Source organism: Amphibalanus amphitrite, unplaced genomic scaffold, assembly GCF_019059575.1.
Source record: "Amphibalanus amphitrite isolate SeventyFive unplaced genomic scaffold, NRLGWU_Aamphi_draft 001440F_arrow, whole genome shotgun sequence".
Taxonomy (NCBI): domain Eukaryota; kingdom Metazoa; phylum Arthropoda; class Thecostraca; order Balanomorpha; family Balanidae; genus Amphibalanus; species Amphibalanus amphitrite.
Genome location: NW_024882933.1, coordinates 23,089 through 39,719, shown reverse-complemented (window position 1 = coordinate 39,719; position 16,631 = coordinate 23,089). Strand labels below are relative to the sequence as shown.

At 50.9% G+C, this 16,631-nt stretch overlaps 2 protein-coding genes across 7 annotated transcripts; both read left to right on the top strand.

Moving 5' to 3' along the window:
- Positions 1 to 634: 634 nt before the first annotated feature.
- On the top strand, positions 635 to 3,004 carry LOC122373066 (PHD finger-like domain-containing protein 5A). Its single transcript, XM_043350813.1, has 3 exons — positions 635 to 1,061; positions 1,499 to 1,689; positions 2,814 to 3,004. Exons 1-3 carry the CDS (start codon positions 1,010 to 1,012, stop codon positions 2,901 to 2,903), a joined length of 333 nt encoding a protein of 110 aa, XP_043206748.1. The 5' UTR covers positions 635 to 1,009; the 3' UTR covers positions 2,904 to 3,004.
- A 756-nt stretch (positions 3,005 to 3,760) lies between these two features.
- Positions 3,761 to 16,412, top strand: LOC122373065 (rho GDP-dissociation inhibitor 2-like). Of its 6 annotated transcripts, none has more exons than XR_006254970.1 (7): positions 3,854 to 4,005; positions 8,206 to 8,405; positions 9,012 to 9,121; positions 9,403 to 9,517; positions 10,100 to 10,186; positions 14,191 to 14,345; positions 15,040 to 16,110. XR_006254970.1 is itself a non-coding variant. In XM_043350812.1 (6 exons), the coding sequence occupies exons 2-6, from the start codon at positions 8,219 to 8,221 to the stop codon at positions 15,144 to 15,146; spliced, it is 606 nt and encodes a 201-aa protein (XP_043206747.1). In that variant the 5' UTR covers positions 3,761 to 4,005; positions 8,206 to 8,218; the 3' UTR covers positions 15,147 to 16,412. The 6 variants fall into 6 exon arrangements, 4 of the variants coding, with proteins under 4 accessions (XP_043206747.1, XP_043206742.1, XP_043206743.1 ...); XR_006254969.1 differs by lacking the exon at positions 3,854 to 4,005 and adding an exon at positions 4,151 to 4,195; XM_043350812.1 differs by lacking the exon at positions 14,191 to 14,345 and having other exon boundaries at positions 3,761 to 4,005; positions 15,040 to 16,412.
- The last annotated feature ends 219 nt before the right edge of the window (positions 16,413 to 16,631 follow it).

The following is a 16,631-nucleotide window of genomic DNA, read 5'->3' as shown; positions in this document are numbered from 1 at the left end:
ATAATTTTTACTTTGACCTGACCTGTGACGTCATCGGTGACCTCGAGGTCAATGAAATTAGGTTTCGTTCGACAGTTTTTCCGGGGCTATCAGACGACGTTTGAATTTTGACGATCGGCTCAGTAGTTTCGGAGTTAGGAGGGGGGGCTATGAATAGCCCCCCCCCCCCCCCCCAGTAGGGCGTGTTATACGCAGACCCCAGTGGGGCGCGGGTTAATTTATCCAGGATCCGTTGAGATCATAGAAACGCGTCTACTTTTTGCGGGTGGCCTGCAGTGAGACTTCATAGATACCTAACTCATTTATCTTTTGTCAACACCGAAATCTCAAAGATTATTTTTTGCAAGTCACAAATGTTCTGTTTTAATACTTTCAGTAGTTTCAGGTGACTGCAGGTCATATTTCTAAGTTGTAGGCAGTAGGCACTATTGACATCAGTCATCAGGTTACTCAAGCAGATTCCATCCTGCGGCCAATTTAGCGGGGGGGGGGGGGGGGCACCGCCGACTTTTGCCCCGCGTTCGATGTCTCTCGGACGACGAAGATTCTACGCCGTCCGACCAATCCCGTTCAAGGTCAGCGGGGGCTTGGCTGCGGTTCTGGAACGAGATTGGCCGGATGACGTAGAATCTTCGTCGTCCGAGAAACATCGAACGCGGGGTTGGTCCCGTTCTTTCCATGTAACGCCCATAGGGCTAAGTTAAAATGATATCCCTCCCTTTATCGTTGTTCTCGGCAATGTAGTATTCACCAGTTCTTGTAACTGTTTTCACTGAGTTTCGAACCAATCGCGTTGGCTTACGCAAGATTACTTTTCTAATAGGCGTAGGTAAAAACTTCGGCGCTCATCGGGCGCTGAAGGGAAAACTTTACTTTGGAATATCTGGAAGCTCGTAAATGTCGACAAATACGGAGAAGTTGAAACGTTTCCAAATTATTGACGCTCGCTGTAGATTTTGGTCGTAACTCGTAGGTTACACGTGATTGCGTTTATTTAAAGTTATTTAAAATGGCTAAGCACCATCCCGATCTTATTTTTTGCAGGAAACAACCGGGAGTAGGTGAGTTCGAACCGTGCATATCTGACTGTAACCGATAGCATAGCCTGAGCCTGCGTTGAGGAAAATCAATCGCAATTAGTATTAGCCGGTACCGGTAGTAAGATGAAACTTTTATTTATAAGATTATATGGTACCTTGTCTCGAGACCAAAGAATTCTGGGTAGGACTGGACATTTTATGTTCATCGCCAAGTCGCATTTGAAAGTAGGAGGTACATTTCCATTTTTTAGTTTCCATTATATTGCTGCCTAAAACTTAAAAGAATATTGGAGAAATAAAACATCCTTACCAGGAAACCATGTACAGAAAGTTTTAACTTACGTCCAGCCAGCTAAAAATAAAGTGTTGACAACAGTCATCAACACTTCAACAACAGTCATCAACACTTCAAAATTGCTCTGAAATACTCCATTGCTATTCTTGTGTCACTGTTTCAGCCATCGGACGCCTGTGCGAGAAGTGTGACGGCAAGTGTGTCGTCTGCGACTCGTACGTGCGGCCTTGCACCCTGGTGCGTATCTGTGATGAGTGCAACTATGGCTCGTACCAGGGCCGCTGCGTCATCTGTGGTGGTCCGGGCATCAGTGACGCCTACTACTGCCAGGAGTGCACCATACAGGAGAAGGACGTGAGTGTGGGCTTATCGGGAGGATCGCTGTGAACATAGCGAGTAATATGCCAAAAAATGCATTTTTTCAATAACCTTCAGTGAAATTTGTAAATGATTATTTTTCAAAAACATTGTCTCCTACACATCAGGTCATATTACATTGGCATGACACTTTTGGCTGCGTTGGGTCGGGAAAATGGACCTGCTGACCGACTGGATCCCAAGCTATTGGTAGCTTGTTTTGCCCCCGCCCCCCTCCCCGCCCCCCACACACACCGACCTCCACCGTCAGCTGGTCGGGTGACTCCCGAGCCGTGTTCGGGTACCGCGCTAAATATTTTACGCTTACAATAAGAAATATAGGAGTTTTACAATAGGATGCGCTGCCCGAACACGGCTCCGGTATCCGCAAAATGGATGTTAAAGTTGCCATCAGCCGCAGACATCATATCGATACAAGTCCGGGCTCTCTCGCACCAGTGAGAGTCCGATGCTCTACTGAGTGAGATACCGGGCGAAATAATTGGGCGATAAGATTTGATGAGCACGGGTCGGATCTGTCACACTCACAATAGCCATTTTCCCGATGGAACATTTGGGAATGGGACAATTTACAATGAGCACCCATATAATCTGTTAAATCTGTTAACTACGAGGAACAATTGTAGTTATTTATACCCTATAGTGCTTCCACCTTTCAAATGAAATATTGATTGCCTTTCTTTTTTAGTTAAACTTCAGTCGATTTGGTGCCCAATGTTCCGTCGTGGAAACAACTATCACCTATCTCAGAATATCAGCATCACTTTTGGAGAGTCAATTTCCCTTCTGTTATTGGCGCTTGGTGAAAGCTGGAATGCCATCGAGTTTTGACTTTCGATGAGTGCTTGGCCAGGCTGGTTTTGAAATAACTTTTGCGTAAGTGAGAGCTGAAATGATGAGGATTGAGCTGAGAGGAGGTTTTGTTGTTGATGTGTAACCGTAGCTTAGAAAGCTTTTAGTCGCTCAGAATCTCGCCTGTGTTCGGCCTGACGCAGTAGTAATGCTGAATCTACTCGCCAATTCCCTGGAACGTCCCATCATGCTCTCCTTTCACTGAACCAGTGTTGTTTCTCGTGCTGACGATGTGACTGTGATTTCAGAGAGATGGCTGTCCGAAGATTGTGAACCTGGGAAGCTCCAAAACAGATCTCTTCTACGAACGGAAGAAGTACGGGTTCAAGAAACGATGATCTTCCGCCCGGCAAACTAATTCATCTTCATCTGCCTGTGTTATTGTCTCCAATGAATACAAAAGCTGCGAAATTTGCATCAATACACGTGTGACCATTAATTTCTGTTACTTCGATTAGTACCTACCCTGAAGTCTGATGGAACAATAAAACGATTTGTTTTGGGATATAACGATAGAGTCGCTACAAATGCTGTCAGTTCCACAGCTGTTAAAATGTCAAGTTTGTATGTTAATTGGAGCTTTAGGGCGCATCGACTACCTAGGTCAGTTTGCGCCCATTAAAATGTCAAGTGACTATAAAGGTAAGCAAACGGCGATTTTTGTGATGTTTTGTAATCTCGTGGTCGATGTTTGTTTGTTTGTTTTGTTGGGTTAGGCCCTTTCGGTCTGACAAGACCATTGCAGAGCCGGAAGGATGACAGGAATTAGGGGGAGACATTGATCTGGGCAGGCACCCTAGTGAGTCGCCGGGGCTGAGCCCGTCCAGAGGACAGGCCACCCAGCCCCAAGGCACTCACTGCACCCGGCTACGGGGTGCGCTCCCTCGGGAGCAGCGGTGCCGCTCCAAGGGAGCACTGAGCAGCCCGCATGAGATAAAGTTGCCTGTCCAGTCCGGAGGGGGGTTGCGGCGTGGAGGAGAAGGATTTCAGTATCCTGAGGATGGAAGCACGGAACGGTGTGGTCGATGTTTGTTGCGTGCACCTATTGACCTACCACTCAATGCCTCTCGTATGTAGGAATTTCCGTCTTGTATGGCCGAAGCCCAAATTTGCTGCCAGACCAGCAGTAAAATGATGAGTGAGGAGGGTGCAGTCGTATAGCCTATCGAGTTATTCACCAGCTGCCGAAGTTGATAATGGGGGAAATTACCCTTCCGAGGGCGCGGGCCGCGGAAATAAATGCGAGTGCGAAGCGATCGGTACAATGAAGGGAAACCCCTAACATGGGGGAAAGTGGAAGCTCGTATTGACCGGCGGAAGCTGCAGTATCCGCCTCTGTTGACATTTGTTTCCTCTCTGCTCCGTCGGCATCTCGTGGACCGTCACATAAATTCGTCCTCCAATTTATTGGAGACTTCTCGCTGTTGTATTCTGCCCAAGGTAAGCAAGATTTCGCCTGTTTGATGTTACCTTTTTTAATTTTCAGCTTTCAGCGCTGGCTGAGTCTCTGAGCCATGGGTTTTGGTAGTGCGGCGTATATGGCGCAGTTGATCCGTGTGTTCACGCCCAATTTTTTGTTTGCTTTGCTTTGGCTTTGTAGTGTCATTTATGGCTGCATGCTCTGTTTTGTGTATGTTTTTTGCTGCATGCAATTCTAATGAAATGCTGTCTCCCATTTTGATAGCTTGAGCTATTCCCCCTTTCAATACCTAATCGGCGTGGGGCGTCAAACAGATTCCAGGACAAATCTTCGTATGGCATTTCTTCGTCGCGCAATTCTTCGTCCGCATTTCTTCGTCCGCAAATCTTCGTCGGCGCATTTATTCGTGTCGCATTATTTCGTCTCGCATTTCTTCGTAAGCGCAAATATTCGTAGCGCATTTTTTCGTATCCGCATTTCTTCGTACGCGCATTTCTTCGTCAAGCATTTTTTCGTCCACGCATTTCTTCGTCTACGCAAATCTTCGTCCGCATTTCTTCGTCCACGCAAATCTTCGTCTGCGCATATCTTCGTCCGCAAATCTTCGTCTCCGCAAATCTTCGTCCGCAAATCTTCGTCCGCATTTTTTCGTCCACGCATTTCTTCGTCTACGCAAATCTTCGTCCGCATTTCTTCGTCCACGCAAATCTTCGTCCCGGCAAATCTTCGTCCGCAAATCTTCGTCCGCAAATCTTCGTCCGCAAATCTTCGTCCGCAAATCTTCGTCCGCATTTTTCGTCCACGCATTTCTTCGTCCACGCAAATCTTCGTCCGCAAATCTTTGTCTGCGCATATTTTCGTCCGCAAACCTTTGTCTGCGCTATCTTCGTCTCCGCAAACATTCGTCCACAAATGTGGTTCAATAAAACCATGAACAAATATCAGACCATCAAGTGATTGACGAATTTAATGCATGGCATGGGTGATCGAAACTTTTGAAGTCAGGTAGATGAGGTCTGTCAGGTGAAGCTATTGTATTTGGGAGCCGACAATTGTAACATTCCATATCATTTGTGTCCCGGACATTCTTTTTTTCGCGGTCGATGAATGACAATATAATCTCTTGTACCCTCGCCGGCATAGGCGGCGGAACGGGGAGGGCACCGGGGCACCGTTCCCCTCTTTAATTTTGGCCTTTAAACAGACGTAGTCCTATGGGCGTTGCATGGAAAGAATGGGACTAAAAGTCGGCAGTGCCGTGCCCCCCCCCCCCCTCTAATTGAAGGTGTTCCACTTCCGCCGCTACTGCTCGCCGGACCTATTTGTTTTCTACATACACGCCGGCCGAGGGGGGCGGGTACACGCGACCACCCCCCCCCCCATCGCCGTTTCGCCACTGGTGGAGCTAGCGCGTCGCGGAAAAAAACGAGCGTGTGCGCCGTTACGAGACGCAGAGATTAATACCCGATTTTAAGGCCTTCTAGGTCAAGGATCGGCTTTCGGCCCGCGGGCCGGATCCGGCCAGGAGGGTGACGGTTGGATCCGGCCCGCGACCATCTGACGTCCGGCCCGCGGCTGGTATCAGCGACTTAAATCGTGTTCCGGCCCGCGGTTCCTTCAGAAATCGACTCCGACATTAAAGTGACTTAAATGTGCTTTGGCACAATAGTTCTTCCTTCGCACACTTCATGAGTTTATAAACACCATTTGCGGGTGTTTTTGTCTAATTCTACTTCTAGACAAAACTTGCTCGGGCCGGACGTCAGATGGTCGCGGGCCAGATCCAATCGTCACCCTCCTGGCCGGATCCGGCCCGAGGGCTGTAAGCCGACCCCTGACCTAGAAGGCCTTAAAATCGGGTATTAATCTCTGCGTCTCGTAACGGCGCACACGCTCGTTTTTTCCGCGACGCGCTAGCTCCACCAGTGGTGAAACAGCGATGGGGGGGGTCGTACCCGCCCCCCCTCGGCCGGCGTGTATGTAGAAAACAAATAGGTCCGGCGAGCAGTAACGGCGGAACACCTTCAATTAAGGGGGGGGGGGGGGCACGGCACTGCCGACTTTTAGTCCCATTCTTTCCATGCAACGCCCATAGGGCTACTGTTAAAAGGCCAAAATTAAAGAGGGGAACGGTGCCCCGGTGCCCTCCCCGTTCCGCCGCCTATGCCGGCGAGGGTACAAGAGATTATATTAGTCATCATTCATCGACCGCGAAAAAAAAAGAATGTCCGGGACACAAATGATATGGAATGTTACAATTGTCGGCTCCCAAATACAATAGCTTCACCTGACAGACCTCATCTACCTGACTTCAAAAGTTTCGATCATCCATGCCATGCATTAAATTCGTCAATCACTTGATGGTCTGATATTTGTTCATGGTTTTATTGAACCACATTTGTGGACGAATGTTTGCGGAGACGAAGATAGCGCAGACAAAGGTTTGCGGACGAAAATATGCGCAGACAAAGATTTGCGGACGAAGATTTGCGTGGACGAAGAAATGCGTGGACGAAAAATGCGGACGAAGATTTGCGGACGAAGATTTGCGGACGAAGATTTGCGGACGAAGATTTGCGGACGAAGATTTGCCGGGACGAAGATTTGCGTGGACGAAGAAATGCGGACGAAGATTTGCGTAGACGAAGAAATGCGTGAACGAAAAAATGCGGACGAAGATTTGCGGACGAAGATTTGCGGAGACGAAGATTTGCGGACGAAGATATGCGCAGACGAAGATTTGCGTGGACGAAGAAATGCGGACGAAGATTTGCGTAGACGAAGAAATGCGTGGACGAAAAAATGCTTGACGAAGAAATGCGCGTGCGAAGAAATGCGGATACGAAAAAATGCGCTACGAATATTTGCGCTTACGAAGAAATGCGAGACGAAGTTATGCGACACGAATAAATGCGCCGACGAAGATTTGCGGACGAAGAAATGCGGACGAGGAATTGCGCGACGAAGAATTGCCATACGAAGATTTGTCCGGTTACGGTCAAACAACATAATTTGTACACTCTCTGGGTCCCTGTGTTTGAATGCTTTTTAGTATATCAATATTATTCAATGAGACAAACTATTGCCTAGTTTTTCAAGGCTACGGATGGTGCATATTAGATTTTATGCCTGTTCTTTTATCCTGTTAAAAAATCACTAAGCATAGACATATCCAAAATGGGCAAGATGGACTTGCTTCAGTTTGAGAGTCTTATACTCCCTACACTCTACAGTAATAGGATGCTGACTGGGATTAGTTTGGGTAGTCGTAAAGGAGGCATCACACTTTTTTTGCAAACAAGGAGAGGTGCGCCCACTGGGCCCACTGGGCGCCGCCCAGAGATGCTTCCTAATCAAACCAAACCTGACCTAACCTTGCTTACAACCCAAAACCTTCAACCTTTAACCTAACCTACAGCACCTCTTGGTTGCAAAAAACAAGTGTGTTTTTTTTAATTTTGTCTGAACCTTTTGATAGGAAGGATTTACAAGGACAGACACCGTCAAGCAAAGCTTGTTGGGGTGACCCTGCCCTCTACCCCCCGATCGTGCTATTCCGGTTCTATGGCAGAATTTAGAGTCTAAAGTTAAACGTGCGCACAACTTGGTTGGTCCCCTCACTGACTTCGCCTGGCTACAGTCTGACTGCCACCAACAGCAACCATACCTGTCAGGATGCCCATAAATGTTAAGCGCCTGTCGCGCTTCGAACCCGGACTGTTATTACTGGGAACATGTGCTCTCACCATGCTGAGTCCAATGCTCTACCAACTGAGCTATGGGACCGGTGCTGCCTGCTTTACTGCTACCTTAGTTTGTATCATTTGTATCTGTCCTGAATGCTCTGGCTTTAATGTTAATTTGTGTCATTTATTTCCACTTTTCAACAAATATTAAAACAACAACAAAGAATAGCTCCCCAGAAAGTTTTTGGCCACAAGGTGTAATATTGATGTGGGGAGGGGTCCCAAAAGTTTGGTAGTGATATCTGCTGGGCAAAGATTACATCCATAGTGTATTGCCATTTCAAGTGTAGAAGGGTGGAATTGGTAGCTGTTTGGTGCTGTATTTGATCACATTTTGGGCAAAAGTTGACCACCTAACAGTGACGATGCTCATATGATGATCCATCCCCACAGGCCATATTCCCCGTTCTCTCCCCACTAACACTATCTGCCCGTTACCCCCAACTCCCACTAACACTATCCGCCCCATTGCAGTCCCGCCGCCGCCATGTCTGACGAGCCGCACGTGGAGGAGCACGAGGAGCACCACGACGATGAGGTGGACGCCGGCTACGCGCCGCCGCCAGAGAAGAGCCTGGACGAGTTGATGGCGCTGGACACGGAGGACGAGAGCCTGCGCAAGTACAAGGCCACGCTGCTGGGACAGGCCACTGCTGGAGAGGTGGTCATCGTCGGTGAGTAGGATTGTAGATTAATGTGATGTCTTGAAACGGTTAGATGAATATCCATGTTGTTGATGGAAAATGACTAACGCACTCCATGGAGGTCCTTGTTGATTGGGGTCGTCTCTCGGTCAGAAATTCAAAGGTTGTGGCTGGTGTAAAAGTCGTGAGTCTGGTTTGGTGGAACCTCCTGCATAATGTATTTTCAGGTATACTAATTGTAAAAGTGTTCCCATGACAAAGTACTGACAATTTAAGTGCTGAGGCCTCTTGCACCAAAATCCTCTTGCACCAATGCATGGATTATTTTGCATCGTATACCCAGTCCAAGTCTCAAATGTAACAATTTGCGTGCAAAATTTAGCAAGCACATGTAGGATTATGTATTGGGCTATTGCAAACAAAATTACCACCGTTAGATTAGCTTATTCTGAAACCGGTTTTTCGATTTTACCTAGCTAGGTAGTTTGGTGCAAGAGGCCTCTGTTCAGAAAAAGTCAATTTAAACATGTCACAGAATTATAACCAAACACATGTGACAATGAGCAGCTGCGCCCGTTTCAGACGAGTCCAACTCCAATCTGAGCCGTGTAATAACGAGGCTGCCCTCCGTTTCAGACGAGTCTAACCCCAGTCGTGTGATCGTGCGGCGCCTCGCCCTGGTGGTCGAGGGCAGGGACGACGTGGTGCTAGACCTGTCTGGGGACTTGGAGACGCTGAAATCTCAGGTAAGCCGCGCGACTAAGTCGGCAGAGAACTTACAGCATTAGCACTAAATGACCTTCCGTAGTTTTTCCGAGCGGACGTCCGAATGACGTAACATGGACTCCAACTGGGACTAGGTCACGGCTTACAACTGCTGCTGTAGGTACCATCAGTCTGACACAAAAGTAAGGTCACCGCGCCAGCTAATATGTTAGTCCCTGTGTTAGACTGAGCGTGTGTCATTTGTTGTGTGTCAGTACTCCTGTGTCACGATGTCAGTTTTCCTGTCTTTTTTTTCCGGCAGACCATCACGATCAAGGAGGGTATCCAGTACCGGCTGCGGATCGAGTTCCACGTGCAGCGGGACATCGTCACCGGACTGCGGTACACCCAGAAAACCTACCGCAAAGGCATCCAGGGTTAGTAGAAACTAGAGTCCCGCCACCTGCACACTCAAAAACCTACCGCAAAGGCATCCAGGGTTAGTAGAAACTAGAGCCCCGCCACCCGCTACACCCAGAAAACCTACCGCAAGGGCATCCAGGGTTAGTAGAAACTAGAGCCCCGCCACCCGCTACACCCAGAAAACCTACCGCAAGGGCATCGGGGGCCAGTAGAAAAGATCCCCGTCCCCACCCTATCCCAACCTCGCGACATGCAGAGAACCGTAACTGCAAAGGAATCCAGGTTCAGCAGAAAAAAGAACATACCGCTAGGATATTCAGTAGAGGCCTAACCCACGTCACGCAGAAGCTCTACCATAAAGGAAAGCGTGGTCGTATTGAATAAGGTTGTTAATGCTTTACGGATCGGAAGGCGGCTTTCTGTGCTTTGATTATCCTGATTCCAGTTACCTGACTCCTTTTGCAACCTCTATTCCCAAAGTGTCTTGGTGACTAACCTTTCAGTCAGGTGCACCCCATGTATTTTCGCGTGTGTGTCTCGCCTGTAGCTCTCGTGTACCCCAGTACACCCGCTGAGACGGACCCCTGTGCCGACAGTGGACAAGATGAACCAGATGTTGGGCAGCTACGGCCCCAGGAAGGAGGTGCACACCCACCTGACACCCATGGAGGACGCGCCCTCAGGTAAACGGACGAGTCCCCGCACCCCTCCCCCGGGGGGGGGGGGGTGCCACCACACCCACCTGACGCCCATGGAGGACGCGCCCTCAGGTAAACGGACGAGTCCCCGCACCCCCTGGGGGTGGGGGTGGGGGTCCACCACACCCACCTGACGCCCATGGAGGACGCGCCCTCAGGTAAACGGACGAGTCCCCGCACCCCTCCCCCGGGGGGGGGGGTGCCACCACACCCACCTGACGCCCATGGAGGACGCGCCCTCAGGTAAACGGACGAGTCCCCGCACCCCTGGGGGTGGGGGGGGGGTGGGGGGTCCACCACACCCACCTGACGCCCATGGAGGACGCGCCCTCAGGTAAACGGACGAGTCCCCGCACCCCCTGGGGGTGGGGTGGGGGGGTGGGGGGTCCACCACACCCACCTGACGCCCATGGAGGACGCGCCCTCAGGTAAACGGACGGGGTACCTGAAAGGGGAGGGGTCCCTGGCCCTTGTCCCTTGTCCGTGGAGGACGCGCTGTCAGGTAAGGCAGTGGTCATTTTCTGAGCGGGGGAGAGTATCTGGACCCCTAGTCCCTGTAAACCATGAGGAAAAGCTACCAGCGCTTGGGAAAGGGAGGGAGAGGAAGGAGACTTTTTTGTTTTCAGGATCATTAAAAACCCCTTTTATACGGGCCTAGGCTAATACCCAGCCGTTATGACGTTTTTTTTTCGGTCGAATCGCTGCTGTAATTGGACTGTGTTCGTCCTCTCATCTCTCCGTAATCCAAACCTGTGCCGGGGACATGCTCTGCCTGCATTGGGATGCAAATTACACGCCGCCTTATATGACTATGTAAATGAGCGGATGGTGTTGGTGCGAGGGGCCGGGCGAGGGGCCCCCGTGGTCAGAACTGCTCGGTGCAGATGAACCGCGACGAACCGGCGGCGAGTGTGCTCGAACGGGAGATAGCCGAGCGAGGCTTGTAGGTTGCCTGTCATTTTTTTTTTGTGCGCTTGGATGGACTAGTTTACACACATCTCGTCTGACTCAGAAGAACGCGGGTGTTGTTTTCACACCTATATGAGATTAGTTGGTACAGACGGAAGTGTGTGAAACACAACGAGGTCTCGGTCTAGACTGACTGTATTCAGACGGAACGGGTCCCTCGCCGGTGCCCAGTCACGTGACCGTCCCGGCCTCAGGCACGGTCAGCTGGCGCCGGTGGCCCGGCGGCCGGCACGCGACAACCCACAACGCCACATTCCTCCCCACCAGATCTTGACATAAAACAATGCACGATATATACACGAATTAAAACCTATCATACAAAGCGAACACGACCATGAATTGACAAAGCATAGGACGGTGCGTACGATCTTACGCATAACTCAATCGGTCCGGTCCGGGAAGCGGCCTGGGACGGAGCACCCGGTCGGACACTGCCGGCGCCGCTACGGCCGCCGGCGGAGCGCCCAACTCAGGGGAGACCGGCCCGGCCAGCGAGCCAGGCGGCCCGGCGTCAGCCAGCGGCGACGCCAGAAAGCAGGTCCTCCAGGAGCGAGAATGTGTCCGGCTCCAGAGCAGTCAGGAGCACAGCACGCCGCTTAGCGTCCACTGAAACCGCGGCCTTCTTGTCGTCGGGAATAAGCAAATCGTTCACGACAAAGAACTGTTCTAGCCTCCTGGCATAGGCACCAAAGCTCTCCTCGTTCCGCTTAAACACGGGCGGCACCCCAAGCCACGCCATGGCTGGTTCCGCACTCGTCGCCAATGAAACACAACGAGGTCTCGGTCTAGACTGACTGTATTCAGACGGAACGGGTCCCTCGCCGGTGCCCAGTCACGTGACCGTCCCGGCCTCAGGCACGGTCAGCTGGCGCCGGTGGCCCGGCGGCCGGCACGCGACAACCCACAACGCCACAGTGTGTATAAAACTGGAGCTGATTTTTCTACATACTTATTGCCATGAGAGCTTGGTCTACCATGCTGGCTACTACCGTATTCGATAGTCTGGTCCTCTGCCGTCCAGTACCTACCCTCTGGGCTGGGGACGGGTTCTGTTGTCCACTACCGCTGGCACATATAGCGGACCGGAGACGGGCGCTCTGCCGTCCTGTAATAACGGACCGGGGACCGGGGCGCTCTGCCGTCCAGTACCGCTGGCACATATAACGGACCGGGGACGGGCGCTCTGCCGGTGATCTCTGAGTCGATATCATTAGTCGTGATAGTAGATCCTGGATTTTCCGCCTCCGGGGGTCTGCGGCGGCCGTCTCCGCCGCCGGCCGGCCGGTCGCTTCCTGGAACAGATTGCGAGCGGCTCGAGGTGCAAATATCGAGACCAATATCTCCACTTCGACATTAGTTGGACGATTCGACATTATTGATGCGGAACAGAGAATCACTTTTCCTTGCATGATCTGTGGTTGGTTGGGGTTATCGTTAACGAATTTTTACCAGTGCGTACAGGACGAGTTTTCGAACCGTGATTGGTCTGCTCGTAGCAAGTCAAGGAGTGGGCAATAGCACGGTTTGGCGTTTACCTTCAGCGCATTTGTTCACTCAGAACTATCGTTTTGTGAATTGTGAGATGTTTTGAGGCGATTTATTCCCTATTGGGTGCTAGATAAGATAGGCTCTAGATCTTTATTGCGTCTTTTTGGTCCAAATAGAGCAGCATCAGCTTTGGCCAAAGCTTGGTATTGGCGTATCAGTGTGGGAGGGGAGCCTCAAATCGATGCTCGCTAGCATTTGTTCATGTTTGGTAAGGTGCTTACCGCGATGTGGGCGGAGTATATCTCAATAATAGAGTGCGTAATATACAGATCATTATGAGAATAGTTTCAGACATGGTACACCCTTTTAGTGCCGAGCGTCAGGATAACTTTATGAGAGACGAGTAAGACAAGAACGATTGCAATATATTCCTGATCGAATCTGGCCCGGCTGTTGTCAACGACCTTTCCCCGTTTGGTGACAGCTTGCTCGAATCATCGGCTGTCGTTTACCGATATTTACGCAATGACTCGGCTAAACTTTGGACGAGAGTCGGTCCGAGTCGGTCGGGTCGCCTAGCAACCGGTGGGCAGTCGCTTAGCAACTGGTCAGTCAGCAACATTGTCGTCAGCGGCACTCGGCAAAGGTCGGGATTTTCAATAACGGAGGGAACTCTCGAGTGGGGTGCATTGAAATTCGTATATGTGACGTACAAAATGAAACGGCATATGATAAGGTGTGGCTACTTGCGCTATGTTTATCCTACTCAATGTATCGAAGATTCGAAACGATATGCAAAATTTAAGGTTGTTAAATGAAACGTAAAGGCCAGGCTGTAGTTCATGCCCCGTTCCTTATCCTACGCGTGCTCTGTGGCTCGAATTTGATATTTACAACAATGCAACCAGTCGGTCTCAGCCAACGATAAACAGGATACAACGTGGCCACGTGAAGATCATGTTTTATACTCGTTCCTTATCCTTTGCTTTTTCTGTGTATTTGATGGCCCAGCAATCTATGTAAACAGTTCCGTAGCCAACCCAATCTCGCCGAGTATATCTGGGTCTTTGGTTGTTCGAGTTGGGAAGTGCCTCCCGTTACTACCGGGGTGTGGGCTGTGACGTCACGCTGTCGATCGATCCCCATGAGTCAGGGGATGGACTGAGAGGGTCACTACGGGCGGTGAGTCATTGGGGACTCGGGTCGGTGTTAGGGGGGGGGGGGACGGGAAAGGGGAGTGTACGGCGGGTGCTAACTGGGCGACATTGATCGGCGTCCCTGGACTCTACCTTTGCACTGCTTGGTGGCCTATGATTTTATGGCTATGCTAACGGATAGTATCCGTGATTCATCCGTGATGCAACTGCTGTATGTTGGATGTCGTAGGGTATAAAGCTTCTTAGGTTTCAACGGAAGCAACAGGAGGAAATAATAAAAATCGTCATTAATCATTACGCCGTCATGCAGGCTGTAAATTGTAATGAGGCTGCAAATTGCAATCGTATAATGTGCGTGATGTATGCCTTTCACAGCATCCTTGCCGGCACTGCTCCTACCTGGCTGAACCCTGGAACCTACTCACCTCTCTTCCTGCAAGAACAGCGTGCCTGGCCAAAAATCCTGCCGATCCTGAGATTCGAACCGTGGTTCGAACCACGCTTCCTTGGACTGCTCCAGCGGACCTCGGGTATGTGTGATGCTGTGTGATGTGTGGATGGAGACGGGTGATGGGAATCCCAACTTGATTTTTTGGAGTTCAACGACAGAATTGGCGAAATATTATTCAGCTTTTTTTAACTTTGATAGCATCGCACCTAATTTAAACATTCCCTTCACCCAAACTCGGCCCGTTGCCTTGCTGAGTTTGCCCCCTTGTCCGCTTCAAACCCGAACCTTTCCTTGTCCGTGTAAAGCTCAGCGCTCGGCGACACCTCTGACGCACCACGTTCGCCGCTGTGGCGCCGCGTATGCCGCTGACGTGCTGTTTACACCACCGGTGCGTGCTGTGTCGTTTTTTACGACCCGCCGCGCCGGAAGTGAGTGCGCTCACTCCGGGCGTGTCTGTGGTTCTGTTCCGGTGGCATTTTGTGTGACTGTGACCTGTTTCGGCATTATTTGTTGGTGTGGTGGACTTTGCAATCGTTATCGTCAGTGTAAGTATTACGGCCCCTGCCTGTGGAATTGATGATTGTTTAACGATAGGACGTGCCCAAACCGAGTGAGCTGCCTAAATCGACCGCAGTTTTTCTCACATGACATATGCAACTGTCAGTGATGACTGACGGCTTAGTTGCTTAAGTTTCAGTGCACTGCTCTCTTCTCCATGCCCCCCGTTTCCCAACTGTATAAGACTAACACTCACCCCGCTCCATCTCTTCCAGGCATGCTGGCGCGCGGCACGTACCACGTCAAGTCCGTGTTCTGCGATGACGACAAGAATGAGTACCTCAAGTGGGAGTGGAGCTTCGAGATCAAGAAGGACTGGTGAGCCTCCCCGCCGCCCCGCCCCCGACCCCGCCCCCGCGCGGCCGGAGGGAGGGTGACAGGGCGCGGGCCGTCGCTTTCGCCCGGCGTTTTGATGGGGCTGTAACGCCGCTAATGTTCAGCGCACACAACGATGAGGCCGAAACCGGTTACCGGATAGGTTGCCAGATGGATCACGAGGTCGGTTGCCAGATCCGTGCCTGACTGGCTTAGTGGTCGGTTCAGACGTTGGATTGGCTCCTAGAGGGCTGCCAGATTTGACGCCCACAGGGCTGCCAGATTCGGCTCCCGCAGGGCTGCCATACCGGTTGTCCGACCGGCTACCACGCGGTGCGGTGGCTTCGCTCATGTGTTATATTTTAGGCGTACCGGTGTCAGCAGAGCTGGGGCGCGATCGGAGAGTTTGCGTGCGTTTGGCGCTGTGTGTGTGTGTTCATTACTCGAAGAGGCGTTTTTGTGCTGATGTGTGCCTGAGATTTGTGATAATCTTTGCTTACAGAAATTCGTTCCATTTTTGCTTACTGTCGTGGTCTTTTCCGATTCGATCCACAACAACCAAGATAATTTCATATCAGTCTATGTTAGCCGCCGCACGCGCGCGGCGCACCAGTCAGAACGCGGAACGCTCGATTCTCTGTTTGCTGTTGATAATCTGTTCTCGGTGTTCCTTTGCTCTCTATGTAATCAGTCGGCTGTATCATATACGTTCAGTGATAATCGTACGCTGTAAGCGGAATCGCGCGGGATTCAACAGCGTCGTGAGCGAATAATTCTCAGTGTAAGTGTATTTTGGAGAGCTGCACGTTCCCATTCGTCGGCGAGATATTCCTGAGCGGAGGAGCTTTGTCGGTTGCTTAGCTACGGCGCTCGTGGATTTCGACGCTGGCTTCTTCCGGTTTGTACCAGTCAAAGACGTCGTGTTTCACGTCTAGACTTTGGACGATCGTATTTCACTCGGCGACTGCTTTTCCTCCCGGACAAGTCGATCTTCCACGCCGCTGCTGCTTTTTTCCTACCGAGCTGGAACTGCCGAACGGTCTGCCATTCTGGATCCGCTATCGAGACCCGAACCGCCTTCCCTGTCGGCCTCCCCTCCCCTCTCCGTGTGCCCAGACATGGGACCGACTATCGGGGGTGGTTCCTGTCAGGAGAGGGAGAGGAGAGGGGCCTCTCTGGGTCGTTCGGTCGCGTCCGGTCTCGGTCCGCCTATCAATTGCTTCTCCGCGCTGTCCGGATGATTTGTAACTTTGAATAAACTCGGAATTTCGGAGATTGAGTGTGGGAGCGCTAAAATGGCGACACTGTCAATGGTTTAATCGAGAGAGAAAGTGTGTGAACTGTGATAAACCATTACTTCTTGTGAGAGAGTGTGAGAGTTATACACTTGAATTTTGACAGGTTGAAGGAAATCAGTCATGCCTTGAGCCAGCATACCAGATCAACCATGTCGCCCTGCAGGCCAGTTTTGTCGGCAGTCATCTTGCAATAG